Consider the following 21,962-nt stretch of genomic DNA (forward strand, 5'->3'; position numbering starts at 1 on the left):
AAATATGTGTGTAGTTTTCGAAAGTACATATATACATCTTGTAATCTACCCACATATATCTCGTATAAGATACATGTATTTAGTTTGTGCATATATGTACATTACCTTCGGAAACTACATATATATATATAATTCGTAAGTTACATATTTGTTTTTTATTTCTTTTTTATTTTGGAAAAGATTAATAAAAAAAATAAAAAATATTATATAAAAGTAGGGTGTTGAATGGGAGGTTAGAGGTTCAAACCCCACAAGGCCCCAATGGACAAATATTTTAGTCGATAAAAAAAAAGTATTCAACGAGTTTTAAGTTTATAATGTGTTTAATAGGTTAGTAGTATGAAGGTAACAAATAGATAACATGTGTGACAAAACTAACATTATTATGACTACCATATAATATATTGAAATTGAAATCCTAGTATGAAATTCAAACCATAAAGCAAAAAATTGAGAATTTGAGATTATTGGAGAACTTGAGATTAGTGGAGAAAAGAATATTCAACTGTGGTTTTTATAAGTTGCATCATATTTTTGTCTAAATTTAGCATGTGAAAGAACTTTAACATGAAAAAAATAGTTGAGTGACTTTAACGAGAAAAAATAGAAAGTGTGTTTATCTTTTATGGTATTTGCTCTTGTTCAAAATTGCCGAGTATATTAATAATATAGAACAAATATACTACATTCGTTTAAACAAACCTATCAGATACACAAACTAAACTAGTTAAAAATACAAGTTACTATTCCATTCTAGAGTTTAAACCCTTGGCTTTGAAGAAACATGTCACTCAAAAAGCCCTTGAACCCTGGTATGTCATACCTTCTTTCGCTTTCTCCTCAAGTTAGGCATAGCAGAAAAGTAACTAATCCCAACATCATCCTCTACATTGTTTTGACTTTGACCCACCGGTAACCCGGTTGCATCATCTTGGCTAGTTGATGCTTCTGCATCCCCAGGTTCATTCAACGGTTCGGTTGAAGGGCTGCAACCAAATGCTCCTGCCTCCTTGTTTTCCTCATCTTCTTCCAAGCAAAACCCACCCCCCATTTGAAGGTATTCTTTTGATAATTCCGCCTCCGGGTCATCATCATTTTGACACCAATCTTTACCCATATCCGCCACATCAGCGTCGACTCTGCTTCCATGATCCCCACTGACACCAGTCTCCATACTAGTGCCAAGCGTCACCTCATGATCTTGTGTTGTAGGTTCATCGGTTTCGGAGTCTTCGTTGTATGAAGATATCACCGACTTTTTAACACGTTTTGACTGATAATAATAACAATAGTAAGTTGATCAGAAAGTGATAAGACAATAAGACACAACTGTTTTCTAAATCTAATTTGTGTGTTTACCTTTCGTGGTCCGAGTGTAGGTTCATCATGCACTTGTTGCACATGGTCACTGTGATTTTCATCATCAGAACTTGTTCCAGAAAGTTTGAGATTATTCTTCTTTTTCCTTCTTCCTCGTCCTCCTTTAACACTTGAACCTCTTTTAGTCTTTTTACTGTGTCCTTGAACTGGCAATTCTGACTTTTCTACATCATTATTATCTTCAACATGCTTAACTTTCTTTCTCTTGTTCGCATTGGATGAATTTGGCTGCTCGTTGTAATCCATTAACTCTGAGCTTTTACTCCCTGCCATTCCTTTCACGGCTTTGCTTATCCTCTTGCTACGAATTTTAGCAAACCTCTCGTTAAAAGTGTAAAACGCTTCCAGCCGCAATTGAGTCTGCACAAATCAAATTGTCAAAATCAGCATTTTTCCTGAACTTATTAAATTAATAAAAAAAATGGGATGGTGAAGATGGAGCACCTCATGTTTGTTGTACTCCTTTAGAACAGGTTGAAGTAACTCATCCGCCTTCTGTGCACCCCAACCAAACTTCTCAAAACACAATCTTCACAAAAACAAAGATCAACAAGCATTAGAAACCGAGCAACTAAGTTACATTATTATGAAATTATTTCAAAAAAAGCTCACTTGCGAAGAACAAATAGATCTGGCTTTCCCCATGAAAAGGGCTCTGTTGACTTGTCTACTTGTGGAGAAGCGTATGCAGAAACCACTGCATCACTTGGAAAAGTAGAAGGAATATGCCAGTTTTTGCTAACATTTCTCTGAAAAGTAAACATATTCAAACTGAGATCAAATATGAAGAGATCATCATGAAAATAATAGTAAGAACGAGAAACAAGTTTATTTTACATGCGTATCCATGAAAGTCTGCTTCAGGTCATCAACATTGGCATTTGACCCTCTTTTCCTTGTATTTGACAAGTCAACTTTACCAAGGATACTTGGATCGGGAGATTCTATCCACTCACGAAATTTATGAAGCCCATCTTCCTCGGGAAAAGCATTTATTACTTCCACCGCATTCACTATGCCAATTCCACTACACGATATTGCATACCAATCAGATAACCCAAAAAAATATTTTGTTTCAAACTGATAGCAAAGATCATCTTACCTGATACCTTCAGTGTAATCACTCCCCAAAAGCATTGCCATACGGATTAACTTTTCTCTTGTTAAGCCAAGCTCCGTTTCAATGTCCTAAAAACCATATTAATACCCATCAGATAAGATAAGATTCAACTATTTTTAAATTCTGCAAAAGCTCTATGAATGTTGCATTTTAGCAATGAGGCTGATATATTTGATACATACCTTCATAAAGTATGTCTCCACATATTTTCTATCGTCAAATATGTTTTTGTAAACACTTCGTGCCCCAAACAACAACACATCAGAGTCATCAGTGACAACTCCATCAACAAGCTTTTCAAGTTCCATGTATGCACATTGAGCTTCCGCTTCCATTGGAGCAATGATATATGGCAATCCAAACATTTGAAGAAGCTCCTAAAACATATATAAAACAGAATTAACTTCTTTTCTATTAGCATTTGTATCCTCTAAAGATGCTAAAAGATTGCTTGTACTTACCTGGCATTCGGTAAACATCTCACCACTTACAGACTCTGCATTCCGTTCAAGCCTTCTTTGTTCATCACCGAGATCGGTGCTTTCCTTGTTTAAATTTGCCATTTCTTCCTCTAAATTAGCCTTAGCGATTTCAACCTGTTCATCGCTCAGATCATTGATAACAAATCTGTTGGCATCGTCTTGTCTTTGCACATGAGCTGCATTACTGTCGCGTTCCTCTGCAACCTTCTGCACAATATCAAATTTGGATTCTGATTTGCTAGAAGAAGTTCCTTTAGGTTCCAGTGGCTCTGAAACAGGGTCAACCATCTGATCTTTGACCTCACTTTGTTTAGGCTCAGTGTGATTAACATTAGGTGAATTAGAAATATGAGTTCGAGTACTAAATATATTATCAGAACTTGTGACAATCTCAGCCTTCTCTCCACAGTTATCTTCACTAACTCTTTCTTCTTCAGTTGTTTCCACATGTCTCTCTCCTTGAGAATTACGATCATTTGCAGCTTTAACTAAATCATGGTGGTGTACCTGATCATTTTGATACAAGGTTTCCATCTGTACTTCCATTAAATCTGAATCATCTAAAGTAGTTGCATCCACATCAACAGATAATTTGCTTGGTAGAACAATATCTGAGGATAATCTTGGAGTATCAATACCTTTACACGCTTCAGGTGCAGATGATGCATCGATATCTATCTGGGACCTCACATCAGCCATACTTCGTCTAATTGCTTCCTGAAAATCCATTTCTTCCAGCAAATCACCTTTCGAAGCAGACTCCTTTTGCTCTAACTCACGTGCAGAGCCTAAATCAAGATTATTATCAGAAGGTCCTTCCTCCCATTCCATTTCACTTTCATCATCTTTAGTTTCTCCAGGCATTCTCTCTTCCCATTCACAATCTTTAAGGTTAATAACGGGTTGCTTCTCAGATAATGTACCATGAGGAGTCACTAACTGAATAAATATATCATCATCACTGTCTGCAAATTGCTTCTCATTATCATCATCAAATGAAACCTCTATCGATGTTCCATTAACCGGAGTAGATTCCTGATTTGTTTTGGTACCGTCTGCAAATTGCTTCTCAATATCATCAAAGGACACCCTTATCGATGTTCCGTCAACCGAGGTAGATACCTGATTTGTTTTGGTGGAGAAACCGAATTGATCCTGATATGAAGTCTCAAAAAGCTTGGAATTGGAATTTTCAGGAAGTTTATTCGAATCAATCTTATTCTTTTCAATCTCTTTCATTAGATCCAGGTTCCTTTGTAGGTCACGAGTCATACGAATCCCCATGGCTCTCACCTTGCTAACTCGTACCCGTCCCCTTTCATCTCTGTATGTCTCAACATCTTCAGTAAATGCCTTTTTTGGTCCATTTATGATAGACTCAGCTGCCCCGTTTGACTTAATGGTTGACCCGACACTAATAGAATCAATAGATGATTGCCTTGTTGTTATCTGGCTTTGCATGTTGCTAGTTGTCTCAACTCCAGCAGATGCAAGGGATCTACACAGTGAAGTTTGTTACTAAACAGTGAAAACCAGAAGCACTGTAATTATTAACTGCATACTTACTGTCTGTCTCCGGTAAAAGAAGTTGAAAATATAAACTCTCTGTTAGCTTCAGATGCTATTCGTGAAGTCTGAACACCACCAACTCCCCTTCCACCAGCTACTTTCTGCACTTCATTAATCTCCCTACGAAAGGCAACTGTTTTTAGATAAGCCTCTATTTGCAGTTCAGAAAATTTTGCAGGGGCCTGCAAACACAAAAACATGTAACTCAGAAAATCTTGAAGGGCAATAAACATTTAGTCACCAGGTTGAAAATCAAATACCTTCTTGACTTTTTGATACTTTTGCCGGTTCTCTGCCATTAACTGTTCTCTCATCTGTTAAAAAGGGTATATTAGACATACATTAATCAAAGAAAGTTGTTGAAACTAACAGAAGACGTGATTGATGATAATATTTGTACTTACTTGCACTAGAAGATCAAGTTGCATGGAGGGTGGTAAAGAAGCTAAAACAGCAGGATCAATCTTTCCTTCCAGTGTTGGCTGAACAATTGATTAAATAGGAGCTATGTTACTAAAAAAATGAACTAACAAAAACATAGTAAGTGCATTCTTATGTAGCTTTTATGAGCTAAGTATCCATCACAAGAGTAACATATCAACTGTACTTCAATATGAAGGGCATGCCAAGCTTTGTCCATCTAGATACCGCTCTATCCTATAATTAAAATACTCGAAAAAAATTATTAATAGCACCTAACATTTTCACGTGTTCGCCTAACTCATATTCTAACTTTTGCCTTTACTTGAGTTAGAAAAAAAAATACACATTTACTTACAAATTCACACAAGTAGTAAGCTGTAAAACTGCTATACAGTTTTTCAGACTTCATATAATTTCACTCATCAGAGACCTACATATCTCATATCCTTATTTAACTAGGATAACTTACAAGCAGCATCTCCTCGTCATCTTCTGCTTCTTCATCTTCATCTTCCGCAAGAACTCCAGCACCAGATGTAGACGCCTCACCTATAAAACCTTCACCTTCCTCCGCCGCAATCGATGCCGCCAACCTTCAAAACAAAACTCGCATCATCCGAATCCATTCCATAACAAATATCAATACAAAAAAGATAAATCCTCTTAGCTCTTACATCGCATCTAAAGCTTCTTGATCCAAAACTTTACCATCGGGTGGATTCGCTTTCGCACTAGTCCCAGAACAATCAACATTATCCGTAACCACCGTTTTACCCTTATCCCGATTACTCTTCCGCTGATTCTCCAAATCATTCGCCAGCTCTTTCAACCTCATCGCCTTAAGCTATACAACCAATTATCAACACCATAATATTAAGCTCTTAAAAATCCCTAATTTAACATCACTGATACTATTATGAACTACTAACATGATTAAGCAGCAGTTTTTCAGCGGTTTTCCGAATCTTCGCTTGCGCATTCTCGCGCTGCCGCCTACGCGCAATCACCGTCCTCCGCTTCAGCGCAGGCGTGGCGCCATCGAAAACAAACACGGGTTTTGTCCGTAAAAACAACAGCTTGCAAATTCGACGAAAGAACCCTAAAATATGAGCGTTTCTCACCATTTCTCCTTGTTCGTCACGCATCGCCTTCATAAACTGTACCATCCATATGCTGGCATCTGTAAAACAAATTCACTACCAATTCAACATATATACACTAATTGAGCTGGAAACTGGTAGTGGCGAATTATTAAATTAATGACGGTTGACGTGTTTTTATAAATTGTACCGATTGCGAGTCGTTTGCCGGCGAGGGTTTCGACTGAGACACGACGGCCGACAGGGGATAGCAGGTCCCACAGACCGTGGACACCCATGTTGTGTTGTTGTCTGATTTAGGTTAGCAGTTCTGCTAATTGTTGCCGCCAGTTTTGTGAATTTGGTGGTAAAAGAGGAGGACTATCGAAAGCTGAAACGACACCGTCATACGACTTCATTGAATTTTGTATGGGTGGAAAAAGCGTTTAACATTTTGGTGTTCCATAAAAAACTATTTACCAAACTAGTATTTTCTTTTATTTTTTATTCACCTTTTATTATTAAATCATCATATTAGAGTTTTTCTTATTATTTTTATATTAGTTAATCTTTTTTTATATTTTATCAACAAAATTTTTCTTATCTTTTTTTCTTTTTATTTTTTTTAATTGTTTTCAAATGTATTTATTTTTTGTTTTTATTTAAATATATTCATTATTTTACAAATTTTATTTTTTAGGTTTAGTTTCGAGACTTTGACGAACCTAACCGATACCGATCAAATCCACGTCGAATAATCACCGCAACGCCTGGGTTTTACTAAATTATGTTATTCTTTTGTTTTAAATATGTTTATTTACAAATTTATTTTTGGGTTAAGTTCCGGTAGGGTAACGAACCTAACTGGTACTGATGTTTTGGATTCTTTTCGTTTTAAATATGTTCAGTGTAGCATATTCAGTTTATTTCACACATTTTTTTAAAATTTGTTTATAGTTGTGGAGATCAGTAGTGACTCAACTTCATTTGGCATTTTTGCCTTTTTGTTTGTGTTCTTTGAATTTCATATTTTCGTTTATGTTTAATATTGAGACTCGTGGCTCGTATCAGGTTAAGTTTTAATATTTGATTATCTTTTTATGTTTTTATTTCATTTTGAATTTATTTAGATGATTTATTTGTTTTTATATTTGACAATAGTAGATAAAAAATAAAATAAGAAGAAAAGAATTATAACAATTAGTGAAAATACAGAAGAAAACAAAAAGCTGACTGATAAGAAAATATAAAAAAAGAAGATACTGGATTGATGGATAAAAATATACATAAGCATCGTGCTATAAAAAATAAATAATTGATTAACTAAATAAAAAAAAATAAAAGACTCCAATAAAAGAATTTAAAAATAAATATGAATATAAAATAAATGAAAAACACTAGTTTGGTAAAAAATTCCTTTTCTTTTATGGAGTTTTTTTTCCCAAACTAGTGTTGGTGGAAAAAATATTTACCATTTTAGTGTTCCATGAAAATCCTTTTTCTTAAGGCCAAAATTTTTTAGGCCGAAAATTTATTTTCACCTTTGGCCTAAATTTTTTTAACAGTTATCAAAGACGACTTGATTAACTAGTTCTTATAGTTATCAAAGACGAGTTGATTAACTAGTGTTGGTGGAAAAAAAAAGAAATAAAAAGAACAGCAACAAGATAAAAAAAAGATAAGAAAAGTTTTGTTGACAAAATATAAAAAAAGATTAACTAATATAAAAATAATAAAAAAGAAACTCTAATATGATGATTTAATAATAAAATGTGGATAGAAAACAAAGAAAAACACTAGTTTGGTAAATAGTTTTCATGAAACACCAAAATAGTAACTACTTTTTCCACCAACACTAGTTTGGTAAAAAATTCCAACTTCCTTCACCCCTTTGAAATGATTTAAAGATTTTTATTGGCTTATTTGATTATAATAGTACAGAGTATATGTTACTGGTCAATAATAATTATGACTAGGCTTATTTTCACTTGTGTTTTCAAATTCAAAAGAATCTACTTTCATATGTCTTTTCTTATAAAAACTTATTGGCGTTAAGTTTTTTTTTTCAAATTTCAAACTAACAAAAATCAAGTCGTTTGAAGTATCATTTCGAGCTAGGTTTTATATCATTCGACCCGTATCCTCCTTACAATCAAAAGCCTCAAAAATCAATTTGAAATTCAAAAAGATAAACTTAACGCCGTTAAGTTTTTTTTAATGGAAGACAGGTGAGAGTATATTCTTTTAAAAATCTGGGGTCACCAGTGAGGATAAACTCATATGGGATTATTATATACCAATAGCATTTACCTGGGATTATTAAAATCCAATAAACCACTTTTATTTACAAGAATATATAATAACTAATTGAGTTTGGGCTATCGTTAATATCTTTGACATAATTAAATATATGGGTCGTATTTTGGGCTCACTAATTTCAACACACCACTTCAATAAGATTTTCACCTCTATTGATTCCTCTCTGATATTTGTGACGTCAATAATCTATGGAAGAGGTTTACGACTAAAACTTGGTGTTAGCATATGGGTATTTTTAGCTTATTGGTAAATTATGAACAAATGATTCCTGTTTAGCTCCTTTAAGTTTGGGCCTTTAGACCAAGTGTGATGGAATATGGTTAGTTAACCAAAAATACCATCATGTTTTGTCATTGTCACGTAGACAATGGGACATTAATTAACTAATCCATAAATCATGTGTACTGAATGCGCTTTAGCTAGCCATCCCCATCATCTTAGAAACCTCAACCCCCGAAAGGCTCTCTCCCTTTTTGGCACTCGCCACTTTGCTGAGATCCCTTATAGTCCACTTGTAATGGTGTGTGGCGCCTCCATGTTGACAATAGGTGGCGCCTACTACACTTGGAAGCTGTTTGGTAGACTCTTAAAAGTCATTAAGAGGCTATCTTTTAACGGTCATAACCTCTTAATAATTAAAACGTAGCCTTAAGTATAAATAGTTAAGAGGTAATCATTAAAAGATAGTCCCTTAACCATTTAGACTTAAAGTTATTTTTAACCATTAAGAAGCTATAAACCATTAAAGGATAGCATCTTATTGACTGTTAAGAGGCTGCCAAACAACCCCTTGGTCTAAACTTATATTGTAGATGTCCCACCATTCATTATTGCTATGAGCCCAATTCGTTTGTTTGTGAGAGGATTTTTATGATAGTGGGCTGGGCTACTTATTCAATTCCACCATACCAAATTACCAATTGTGTGTCCACAAATGTGGATTACTATTTAATGGTTTGGTTTGAATAAAATGAAAGTTATCTATGTGGTATTTATGCATGCATTGCAAGCTTACGAATTTATGACCTGCCTCCTCTCCTATTTCGCATAACCAATACGGGCTAGTAAGACCTTCGAAGTCAATACGTCCGGTAGGACCTCTAGAGCCATATGGCTGGTAGGACCTCTAGAGCCAATACAGCCGGTATAACTCATTATAAATATATTATAACACAACGTGCATCCCCCTCTCTCCTCATAATCTCATATCACCTTCTCTCTCCTCGAAAATGCTAAAAACGACTTATTATAGATGATCTTATGCAAGGACCGCCCAAAATCCAAATATACATAAATAGTGTGGGTCAACATTTAAAGGTTAACAGGAATACAGGATATAACATTATTAAGATGACTATATCATATCTTTCTAAATTTACTTTTTAAGGAATTACCTAGGATTAAACTTTTAATCAAGCTTAAATTTGTCAAAATTAATATCAGAAATTAGTTATAAACTTATAAATCTGATTATATTTTATTAACCACACAATTATGCATTCTCTGTTCCAAATTCAAGCCATTTTTCCTTTCAAATTATCCCAGCCATCATTTCTGCATTAATGGCATCAATAACAATCTATTCCAGCGTCAATGAAGAATTACCCTCCCAGAGAGGGTGTTGTTTCCGGATGCCGTGCCGGTGCGGCTCTAAGGGATTATCACCGTTCAAGGAGTGGTCGCAGCTTGTTGTCGTCCCCAAATTGAAAGCGTTTATCCGTCAGTTTAGCACACAACGTTTTAGGCACGGTAAATTCCAATATGATCCAACGAGTTATATGCTAAATTTTGACGATGGTCTAGGGTATTTGGAAGATGATGATCAAGACATTCCAAATTTCTCCATGAGGTACTCGTTGATTCTGGTCCCCCAGAAACCGTCAATGGATTCAAAGGAGGATATTCGGCATGTGTTCACCTGCCAACTAGGCGAGAATTGATGGCATTTGTAGGCAACAAAAGGATAAATTTAAGCTCTTTATTAGATATGAATTTTGTACATTATGTATAAATCCTATATTGTTGATACAAAATGTTTTACAAGCCAGAACTACAGCATGTCCAGGGCCCGTTAAAGACCCGCAACCGACAGTTTTTGACTTTTTTTGGTCTTTAACCGACAGTTTTTGACTTTTTTTCTATCAACAGAGGCATCCAACGTTATCAATTTCATTCATTGACCATTGAATGTGTCGTTCTAGAGTAGCTGAAGCCAATATATATGTAAAATTCTCTCTTTCCGTTATTGTTTGTATGCGATATTCTTAGACTTTGTTGTTGGTTCTACAGTTTCACTTAAGACGAGTTTCTACGAATGAAAGGTTATAAGACGAGTAGAAACAACTCGAAGTTAAATGGCAATAAAGCATATATATCTTTCTTCCAAGGCATGACTTTTAAAGTAGAATACAGTTCATACCCAAAAGTCCAAAACAAGGCCACATTGACAGAAAGAACAGTTTACATGACCCATACCATCCCCACCATGGCCAATTTTAGAATCATGAAAAAAGCAATAAATCATCCTTTCCTTCATATGAAAGAAAAAAAGATTCTTCATGATGCTCAGGCTTGCCTCCATGTATTACACACAATTCTATACAAAAAGATTGTTTAAAAAGAGGCAGTAGAAACAACCAAACTACCAAAGACATGATAAAAAGTAAAAGAGAATTTGCAATTGCAAAAGCAAAAGCAAAAGATAAAGCAAGGTTTGCCCCTCCATTACCCTTAAATTATTCTCTTAAATAGTCATAATCTTAATCATAAAGACACAATAGTTTTACATATGTTTCTTCTTGAACTCTTTACAAAAAAAAAGTTTGGTTTTTTATCATCACTCCAGTCTTGATCATGGTTTCAATATGTAAGCCATAAGACTATAAAGTTTCAATTTTTAGCAGTAATAAGCTTCTCTGAAGTTCTTGCTTCAGAACCCATTAATAATCACAGTTTGTCACAAGTTTTGAATAATTTAAGCCCACAAGACTATACAAGAAACACACAAAGTTTGAATCTTTAAAATCATGTGTTATTGCATTTAAAGTATTGATCAGGGTTTGCACATATAAACCACTCAACTACAAAGTTATCATTTTGACAGCAGGAAATCACATATTATTGCTCTAGGCCCATAAAACTCTCTTTTGTAACGAATTCTTGAACGATTAGAAACACCATTTCATGCCAAAACGACGAGATAGGATTATTAAAATTATAATAAATAACATTAAAAAGAATCAAACTCTTTCATGTACCTTGCCTTCTGCTCATCCAAGGTAATTTCATGTCAACCGAAGATGGATTATGCATTTGATTCTCATCAGAACTTGTAAATTTCCCCTTTTTAGACCATAACCATATCTTAGAAACCGAGTAACTATCAGTTTTCGCACTAATACTGATCTTCTTTCCCTCCATATCATCACTGACTTTTAAACTTTCATCCCCTTCTACACCTTCTTCAATCTTTCCTTCCAAACGGTTTCTTTTACTGTTTAACGCCAGCTTGAGGCGCGTATTGCCAACCACATACTCGTATGACCCCATTGAATAACACCTTCTTGCATCCAACTTTCTACTACTAGTCTCCCCTGTTTCCTTTTCACCTTCGGTTAATCTTCTAAATTTACCAAGTCTAACCAAATAAACACCTTTTTCAGCAATCATTTGTTCATGTTCAACAATCTTTTGCCCATCATCCTCATGTTCTTCCCTCATATCATCAAACTCAAAAATCGGATTATCTAACGAAATCCCAGGGTTAAAAAGGGTATTTCTACAAAGGGGACACGTCGAATTTGACTGAAGCCATGTATCTATACAGCTTATATGAAAAGCATGGCTGCAAGTGGGGAGCAATCTTAACTCATCCGACTCAACAAACTCAGATAAACAAACCGCACAATCAAATGACTCTTTTGCCCCCACAATCTCCTTGTACATAAAAATCGGCAACGAGTCGATAAACGCTTGATCTAAACCGGAATCATGTAAATGAAACAGCTGTTGGAGCTGTCTTTGAAGCGTATCGGAAGCGGGACCGGTCGGGTACCGACTAGATCGGGTGAAATTCGACAATGAGTGGTACTTATTCAACACTCTCACAAGCAAATGGAGCAAAGCAGATATGAAAAACAAGACAGCCAAGATTATGATAATGAAAAGAACTGCAGGACTGATCTTAATACCTGAAGATGATGAAGGGCTTGCTGTATTATGAACTTTAACACTAAATGGAGGTGAAAATGGTGAGCCAGAAACAGGGTATTGTTGGAATTTTAAACCACCATGTTTCAACCAAGACATTTTTATATGGGTATGGCTAGAAACCAATCTTTCTTCTCTAAAAACCATCTTTTTAACATATAATATGTTAATTACACTAAAAAATCATGTCTTTTTATCCCAAGAACAAGAACCCAACTCATTACTGATAAACCCTTAATCTAAAATCCAAGAAAGTTGTATCCTTTGCCTGGTAATATCCCAAGAACACAATGTATGATATAAAGAAATGAAATTTGGGACACATCTTAAAATCTTGAAGATGTTGGGCTTCTGGTTTAATGGCTGAAACCCTAGAATTTGGGATAAAGAATGGAGAGAATCATTTGAAGAGGGTAAAGTTAAAGACGAGTGATTAAGAAATCTACAAGATGTTGATTTGTAGGTAAAGAAAGAAAGAAAGAAAGGTTTATTATTTATATATTGAAGAAGTAAAGCAAAGCAAAGCAAAGCAAAGCAAAGCAAAGGAGGATCCAAAGGTGGCAGTGAGTGACACTATTAAAACATGACTCCAAATTTCAATCGATGAGTGAGGTTTTGAGTGAGAAATGATGCCACGTGAATGATGGGAGAGTGACGAGAATCATGTGATACGTGTGAGTTGTGACTTATGGGCTATTTGGTTTCGAAGGATTTCATGGGATTTGGAATTAGAATGAATTGGATTTACTTTCCAAAAAATTACTTTCATTTAAAGGAATTCAAAGTTAAAATACCTCAGGAATCTCACAACTTTACATAAATAACCCTCATCTCACTGCCATATATTCTCTCTGTTCAACCTCACGAACCCTAGCTGCCATGTACGCTCTGTTCAATCTTGCAAGAACCCAACATGTCATGTTCCATCTCCTTCTCTGTTAGAAATCTCCTCCATCGTTCTCGTTAGCAGCACCGGCGGATCTCCATCATCGTTCTCCTTTTGTTTGGTCAGTATTTCCCCTTTTTCTTGCTTATTAAATCATCGATTCTTGGTAATTTCTTTGAATTAGTGTTGGTTATTTGATGATTTGAGACTACCAAGTATACTTTCTGTAGTATTTAATATGAGTTTTTATTGTTTTTTCAATTGCACACCATGTGTTCGACATGTTGCCTCAAAGAATATTGGTTCGTATTTTTTTATTATAAACTGAAAAAAAAGTATTTTTTTATTCTATAGACAGAGTGTGTGTTTTGCTCATGAAATTGGTATTTTTTTTAGTTGAATATTGATGTGCTTTTTGGAGTCTACGTGGGTTTGCATCTATTTTAACTTGATTTATTTTATGCTATTTATGTTGATGTATGTTAACTCATTTTGTGTTTGTAATGTGTAAGTAGGAATGGCCCGACTTAGTTTAACAACTCGGAAACGTATGCGAAGGAGAAGGACATTGATTTGGAAGAGTTTGGGGTTTTGATATGGTGTAGGCTAGTGTTATGTATTTACTAGTTTAGGGTAATTATGTCTTTTCACATGTTTTTAAATTCCAATTCCATTAACAAATGTACCAACCAAACACATGAAGGATTTCTAAGAAAATCATTTCAGATTCCAATTCAAATTCCATTTCCAATTCTTTGCAAAACATTCTGTGAACCAAATAGCCCCTTAGGTTTTTTTTTTTCCGTAATGCGTGACGCTCGGGCAGATGTGTCGTCAGCCGAAAGGTTTTGAACGTAACTTGTGTTTAAAAACTCGATAGTTAACAAGATTCTGCAATTTACACCAAACACAAACTCGATAGTTAACAAGATTCTGCAATTTACACCAAATATTGAATTTTGCTACGTTAAACACAATTGTTCTCTAGTAATTTAGTTAATTTCAATTTTTGTGTTTGTTATTTATTTATTTATATTTTTTTGCAATTGATCTCTTGGTCCAATGCATAAGGATGATGGTTGAGGCTTAGGATCATTATGGTCTAAGGATCGAAATTAGGCTCAATGAGATTTTCCCACGGTGGTAGGTGACGGTTGACATCATGTTTTAAGAAACAAACGTTGTTCAGAAGAAAAAAAATTAGCTCGGTTTTTGTAGATGAGTTTTACTTGCTATTTTTATTAATAAATAAGCATACGAGTGTGGAGCTAGCCCAATTAATGGAGATACTTGTCTTTTAAAGAGAATATCTCAGGCTTAAGTATAGACATCATCATCATCATCATCATCATCGTACTCAGTATATCCCACCAATAGCAAAGCTATGGTAGGGTCTGAGGAGGGTAAGATGTAGACAGCCTTACCTCTACCCCATGGGGATAGAGAGGCTGCTTCCGGTGAGACCCCCGGCTCGATAGTAGTTTTGCATCAAGCCTTGGACATATTACATAAGGCACATAGCACTCAATCATCGGGACGCCGGCTGATTGGTGCATGTACCCTTGTCTTTCGGCTATCAACGCCACCACATGATGCCTGATTAACCTTCCATCACTTTTAACGTTATTTTCACAAAATTAATAAAATAACGTCAAAATTAGTGCAATTTTACTTTTGCCCACCCGAGGGTTCACACATATATACATTATATGCGCGCACCGCAAGCAGGGCACGGCTTAAGTATAGACAAATATAAAATAACGAGATAATCAATTATTTATATCTAATGTTATTTATATTATTATTGTTATTATTATATCATATGAAAATAACGACCCTAATAAATTAAGAGGTGTAGGATTGTATGGGTTCACCCGATTGATTTTTATAATTGTGTCAACCATGTTATTAAATATTTTAGGTTCAAGTTAGTCTAAGTCCACACCTAATTTCATAGTCATGTGGTACAATAACCGAATTAATTGTTATAACCAAAATCGATTAGTTATGAAAATTTTAAGATTTGTTTCAATCTTAAAATTAAAAGAAGATAATGATGTGTGTAGTAACTTGTAGTTGTAACTTGCAACTAGTGGACGTGTATTTATTAGAAGGATGAATCATGTGAACGATTGCTTTTTGAGTTAAGATCGACAAGCATCATTAGATACCCATTTAATATTAGGTAGAAACTTTGATGGCATTTTAAGATAAACTTATCAAACCAGCAAAAAGCATGTAGCATATAGGCATACCGTTTTAGTTATTTAGACATGTCTTGCAATTAAAGTCAGTTTTTTATAACATTAATAGTGATTTCTAAAGCTTTGTATCTTGAACTGTATGGCATAAACGAATGCTACATAGGCTGGTTGTGTGCGCGCGCACACGTTAATTAAAGGGGCCTTAGAGATGAGGTGGCGCGCCCATGATGCTGGCTACACCGAGCCACGACGTTATGGGGCTGACGTTACGGGTTTTAGTTAACACAATAACTAGTGTTATGGTAAAAAAGGTGGCGTCACCCACTAACAACCAATCAGTCTTTTGCTTTTATTTGTTTGTTTTATTATCTCAGCCATCTATAACTAGTTTGTTAACTCACAACACTCTAGTTAATAAGTGGTATTTTAATCCTTCCATTCGCCTTGCCTGTCACAATTGATCCTTAAATATGAATGATTAACAGTCAACTAATCTATCAATTATCATTGCTTATTGGGTCTTGAAATTCCAAAAACGGGCCTGTTGCACATACCCAAAGCCGGGTCAATATTAAGCCCGTTTAGTGTAAAGGCCCAAGACTCAAAGATGTTTGTGTTTTATCCACACTTATCATTTATAATTTACGATTGACTGTGTAATAATCAATTGTATTAATCATAACATGAATTATTCAGAAATTAGGAGCATATGTAAAACAATACGAAATGTTTGATTTTTTTTATTTAAGTTGGTAAATTAAATAGTTATCCGTTATCCATTAACAAATGAATAGTAAAAGGACGAACAATTTATACAAAAATTTTGGATGATATATTTCGTCATCCTATTATAAGAGGGATGGATAGCATAACGGAATTAAAAAATGTTGAGATTGCGTAAGAAGAATCAGTTCATTCAGAGATTCAAGAGAAGCAGATGCATTTCTCAACAAAAAGCTTCATCAATACAATTTGGAGCAATGTCATTAAAACCGAACTAATCAGTAAGACTAATGATCCAATTCAATGGTTGGACATTTGGACCTGCTTTTTTCTCTTATGATACAAATTTGAACTTAAAACCTTTCATTTAGGCTAGTGAAGATGTTTGTATGTACTTAACTTACATATTCATTGTTTTTTTTTTCGCTCAATCTGAGTGTTCATATTCATTTCCCACCGCATAATATATTAGTTAGGAAATTAGGGTTTATTATTATCTCACACTATTAAAAAAATTAAGACTTATTCATGTTAGTTCATAATTCTGTTTATTGTATGCTTATAAATATAAAGCTTTGCTATCTTACAAATATTGTAAGCTTATAAAACATTCCATGCGTTTAAAATTTTATGAAGATTTCATTATTCAGTATTAATAAAATATTATCTTACACACTTCCATAGTATATTTTCACATTATATCGCGTGCATTTGATCTTCTATATTTCTAATAAGATATTTAAAATATAAATTAAAAATATTTTATTGTGCATTTTTCACACACATTCACACTTACGCCGTAAAGAAAACAAGTATAAAGTCTAAAGTCTAAAGTCTAAACCAACCTAGATAAATGATGATAAGTCAAATTGTCAATTATTATTTTAATAAATTGTCTTACATGTGAGATTCGAATATGGTATTTGTAAATCTACGAGTATTCATAATCAAATCGTCATTCTCTTCGTATAATGCAATTAAATAAAATTTGTTCATTTTTAAAAATCGTTCACATTGGATTTCTTACATATATTCATAATCTAATTAGACAATAATTTTAACCACGTTATAATATATGATATAAATAGCGAACCTCCAAAATATAGGAGTTCACTTAAGTTATTTATATAACTTTGGGTATAAGCATGAGGACGGGGTCTCCATATAGTACCATGATTTACAAGAGTAGGTGTAGAGTTAGATTGTTTAAAAAAAGGCATGATAATATGACCAGTAAAGTGCCTATTAACTATGATTAAAAAGGATTGTGACTTTGTGTAAAAGTCTTATTAAATTGGTATAATGGTACTCTTAAGAAATTTAATTAAATACAAATGCGTTTCAACGCACCACTCTTATCCGGAGAGAAATTAAGTATAGACCTACATCTCCCTAGATAACAAGTTACAAACTGCCAATTATTTTTTAATTGATATACTCATACACATGATATTCGAATATAATATTCATTTAATGTTTCATATCTTTAACGAAATTTCAATCTAGATGATATGTGACGTTGCAACATGATATTTGTTTTTTCCGTACATGAAACCTTAATTGGAACTTATCATGAATTTAAATTAAGATTTTTAATTGGCTATTGTTTTATGATTTTCTCAGTTAGAGACATTATGATGTATCAGGGATTTATACTTGGCAGTAAGATAAAAAAAACACTCGTGAATGCGATTTTAACGGTGATGTCATGACGTGTTGATACCGATGTGATTGAAAAATATTTTTTTTACATGCATGCTCTCATTTTGATAATATAATGTTGGTGTAAGTTTATGACTATGATAACTATATTATTCTTGATCAAAATTTATATTTTAATTTTATATAGCTAAGCTTTTTTAATAATATTGTATTGACTAATTGATCACTAAAAATCCTATGAAATAATGGCTAGGTATGCATTTTAAATATTTGTAAGTTAAAGAATCTGTACGTTGCGACAGCTCAACCTTGATTCGTAATTGAACTATACGTCTTTGACGGTTACTTCACTGTAAAACCTGAAAAATTCCCAAGTCGGCACATCGCGACGGGGACACAACGGTAGCGCAGTTAGTAACGACCCAGTTCGTTATGCTACTGTACAAAAATATTTTCGAATTTTGTGCTATTTGTAAAAAAATATAAATATTTTGTGACCAAAGTTAAAAAGCTAAAAGTCTCGTACCAAAAGTTTAAAAGCGTTAAACTTCAATGACTAAAATTTAGAAAACGAATTGCTTATATGGTCAAAGTTGGAAGTTTAACACTTTTTAACTTGGCTTTTAAACTTTTTGGCCAATGTATAAAATTTTAAACTTTCCGCTTTGCCCATATATCATAATTTTATGAAAAAGATACCGAAATTGATTCTATTGCAAAAGATCATGTGTTGTGGATGGATGTTGGTTAACAAAAAGTAAATACCAAGCCATAGATGCGAAGGGGTTTTAACTAACCATCTTAAAAAACAAATATTATGGAGTGGGTTTAATTAACCAAGGTATTAAAAAAATGTTGATTATATCGTTCGGTGTGGTTTAGTGGTGATCACGACTCATGGAGCATGCATACGTGGCTAGCGGTAGCGGCGGAGGCGGAGAAGTAGGGATGGCAATGAAACCCGAACCCAATGGGAAAACCCGAAACCTGACATAAATGGGACGAGTAATACCCGACCCATTAGGGTTTGGGATTAGTTTTGAAATTTTTCGTGGGTTTGGGATTTGTAATATACCCGATTACCCGATAACATTAACCCATTTACCCGATTATATACCCGATGTACCCGACATAACTTTTTCTATATTTATATACTAGGTTAGTGACCCGTGTGATACACGGGTATGAGAAATTAAATTTGAATAATAGTTACAAAAATTTTAGATAGTTTAGTTTATAATTTGAATTATTAATTTATTGACTTTAGTTTATAATTTGAACTATTAATTTATTGACAACCTTCTTTGGTTTTTTACTTTGATTGTTTTATGAATACGTGCCGACCCATTAGTTTTTTATTTTTATTAAAGGGGCGATCCGTGACAAAAAGTTACCAATTACAAAAATCAGGTACAACTTAAGGCTAGAAGTTAGTCAAGATATTTCACCAAAACTAACAACTATCAAAACAACCTAACCAACAAACCGAACAACCTAATAAACCACCTCCTAACCGACTACTACTTTAAGCAAACATGCTTAAAGCAAAGAAATACACTCAAGCAACCAAACCTAACAAGACAAAACATATAAAAGACAAGATGTTTGACAATCAAAACATAACAATAATTAGTTTCTAACACAAACTTCAATTTCTTAATATTCTTCAGTAGAGCCGATAGACTGACAAGCAATACCCAAGGCACTTCCCAAGTCCTCCAATAAACAACTTATAACCAATTCTAAGATCATACCAGTGCACATAAACCATTCTATCAATAGTCAAAAGCCCACAAACAAACCAGAATCCAGGATACACATCAACTAACCAGCAAACAAGTCCTATGCAAAAAATAATTGCTGGAGACAAGCCAATTATATGACCATAATCAGAGTTTTTGCCAGCCCACTCTATAAACCTGAAAATCTCATAATCATCCCCATAGCTCCAAAAAAAGTAAACACAAACTGCATATCAAAGGATGTTATCCCAAAAGAGCCTTTCCCATAATAACCACATAAAAGAATAAACCCACAACCTGCTTATCATTACATTTCAAGATTATTAAAAAAATCATGATTAGGCCTATCCCATACCAGAGACAAACAAAGCCATTAAATGGAACTCCATCACTAATGATACCTAAAATTCGGAACTGAATTGTGGTGGACATTGGTTTATCCTTTTGTATATGATCCAGAGAATCGTACATTGACATAATAATGAATACAAATATAAACACAATACGTAACTAAGGGGATTTAAATATGATACCAAAATATCTACTGTAATGTTCCATAAAATAAAATGCAAACAAAAGTCAATACATATATCAAATTACATTAAAAAAAGGTAAGATCATCTCTTCGACCGGCTGACATTTTGGTGTTTGGATGGATAGGAGGGAAACACGTGTGTGTGGATTTAACAGGGGTTTCTCATTTGGTGGGATTAGGGAGTAGTGGTTTCGCGGTCGGTCAAGCCGCATTAAAAGCTGCTTCAGGTAAGGTGGCAAAACATGAAAAGGCGTGTCTTGACAACCAACATGTATTTATTCCTTTTGCTTTTGACACTTTTGGTTTCCTCGCGCCTGAAGCTGTGGAGCTACTTACCCGTGTTTAGCGGGTCATGCATAGTAATGTTATGACTCCAAGATCAGCAAATATAGTTTTTAAAAGATTGGGTTTTGCGATTCAAAAGGAGTAGTGGCGCAACTTGTTGCCCGCTTGCCTTCTGTTTCGATGTAATCCAATAAACAATCGTATATATAGAAAGGTAAATAGATTTCACAACTCCCTAAATACCTCCTTGTATACCACATTTGTATTTGTATTGGTAATGTTAGAGATAATCGTTCACAATCACCAATACTATGATTTGAGGATTTTCATCTATATAAAATTTGTATTAGAAAAGATAAATAACCACAATAACATACTTGCATAAAAAAACTCTAAATCATGAGTTAGAGAAGAGGCACAAAATTGAAGGTTAAATCACCTGTTGTACATGCATTTTGATTCAATAAACACCAGGCTACAATCGATTTATTGAAAACAATCCATTATGTATGATTTTTGATGCAACGATTCTTCACATAGCCGATGAACACCCATCCAATTAACACCGGGCTGCCCTATTGTTCTCGATTAACACCCATCAAAATAGCCGATGAAATATGTTAGTATTAAGGTTTAGATGGAGATGGAGAAATTGTGAATATTGAATCTTGATATGATAGCCCGTGGAAGGAGATAGAAAATAAAGAAATAGAAAAAAAAAAAGAAATTAAAGAAATGGAAACCTAAGGAAAAAGTAGTAGGCGGGAAAATATCTGGTTGATTGTGAAGGGGACGGCTGTCCATTGAGGTTTCCTTTATTGTTGTGATATTCATCAATTTTCGATTCGTATTTGTATTTGTTAATCCGACCCGTTGGGTCGTTTCGTTGTATTATTTATCATTAATAAATGTGATTCCCGACATTTAATGTTCATTATTCCCTGTTCGTTGTTATTCAATCATTTGTGAAATCCCGAGTCCTATCGATAACCTAGTTAGACGCGTAAACAATCCAAAACCAAATGTTAAATAATTCGGTTATAAAGTTTAAAGCCAAAAGTGTAAACATCGAAAACTTATATTAACTTAAAAGAGATTAAATTCCATTTAAAAGGTTTATTTAACTTCAGGGTGCAAAATGTAACTTTTAAATTAAATTATATTAATTAAATATAAAACCCAAAACCCTACCCGCCCTCCCCCTCCGGTCCCCGTTTTTCCGGCCGCCATCGCCAGTGGCGGCGCCGGCAAATCCAAACAGCCTCTAAACCTTGATCTTTGAACCGAACTTTTAGTTTAACGCATTTTGTCTTCAATTAGCATCGTTATCTAACATATTAATTA

General features: G+C 34.2%; 2 protein-coding genes and 1 pseudogene across 2 annotated transcripts; 1 reads left to right on the forward strand and 2 right to left on the reverse strand.

Annotated features, from left to right (window-relative positions):
- Nucleotides 1-817: 817 nt before the first annotated feature.
- On the reverse strand, nucleotides 818-6,352 carry LOC143565601 (DNA repair protein UVH3-like). The gene is made up of 16 exons (XM_077052530.1): nucleotides 6,265-6,352; nucleotides 5,904-6,154; nucleotides 5,649-5,818; nucleotides 5,444-5,567; nucleotides 4,956-5,033; nucleotides 4,812-4,865; nucleotides 4,549-4,733; nucleotides 4,105-4,480; nucleotides 2,962-4,017; nucleotides 2,683-2,877; nucleotides 2,483-2,568; nucleotides 2,218-2,407; nucleotides 1,993-2,129; nucleotides 1,825-1,909; nucleotides 1,360-1,740; nucleotides 818-1,273 (listed from the first exon to the last, which is right to left on the reverse strand). The coding sequence occupies exons 1-16, from the start codon at nucleotides 6,350-6,352 to the stop codon at nucleotides 818-820; spliced, it is 3,912 nt and encodes a 1,303-aa protein (XP_076908645.1).
- A 3,582-nt stretch (nucleotides 6,353-9,934) lies between these two features.
- LOC143565608 (uncharacterized) lies at nucleotides 9,935-10,312 on the forward strand. Its single transcript, XM_077052535.1, has one exon. The coding sequence runs from the start codon at nucleotides 9,935-9,937 to the stop codon at nucleotides 10,310-10,312; it is 378 nt and encodes a 125-aa protein (XP_076908650.1).
- A 1,149-nt stretch (nucleotides 10,313-11,461) lies between these two features.
- Nucleotides 11,462-12,948, reverse strand: LOC143565600 (RING-H2 finger protein ATL46 pseudogene; annotated as a pseudogene).
- Nucleotides 12,949-21,962: the final 9,014 nt, after the last annotated feature.

Source organism: Bidens hawaiensis, unplaced genomic scaffold, assembly GCF_021521415.1.
Source record: "Bidens hawaiensis isolate Kalapana, Puna unplaced genomic scaffold, B.hawaiensis_p1.1 tig00022487_1, whole genome shotgun sequence".
NCBI lineage: Eukaryota > Viridiplantae > Streptophyta > Magnoliopsida > Asterales > Asteraceae > Bidens > Bidens hawaiensis.

What these genes read in the sequence shown, in the direction of transcription:
- LOC143565601 (XM_077052530.1), bottom strand. Translation starts at nt 6,352, where the DNA reads ATGGGTGTCCACGGTCTGTGGGACCTGCTATCCCCTGTCGGCCGTCGT. An exon ending in TCTCCACCAAAACAAATCAG is followed by an intron (nt 4,018 to 4,104) that starts GTATCTACCTCG and finishes AAAACAAATCAG; the next exon opens with GAATCTACTCCGGTTAATGG. An exon ending in CTACACTCGGACCACGAAAG is followed by an intron (nt 1,274 to 1,359) that starts GTAAACACACAA and finishes TATTATTATCAG; the next exon opens with TCAAAACGTGTTAAAAAGTC.
- LOC143565608 (XM_077052535.1), top strand. Translation starts at nt 9,935, where the DNA reads ATGGCATCAATAACAATCTATTCCAGCGTCAATGAAGAATTACCCTCC.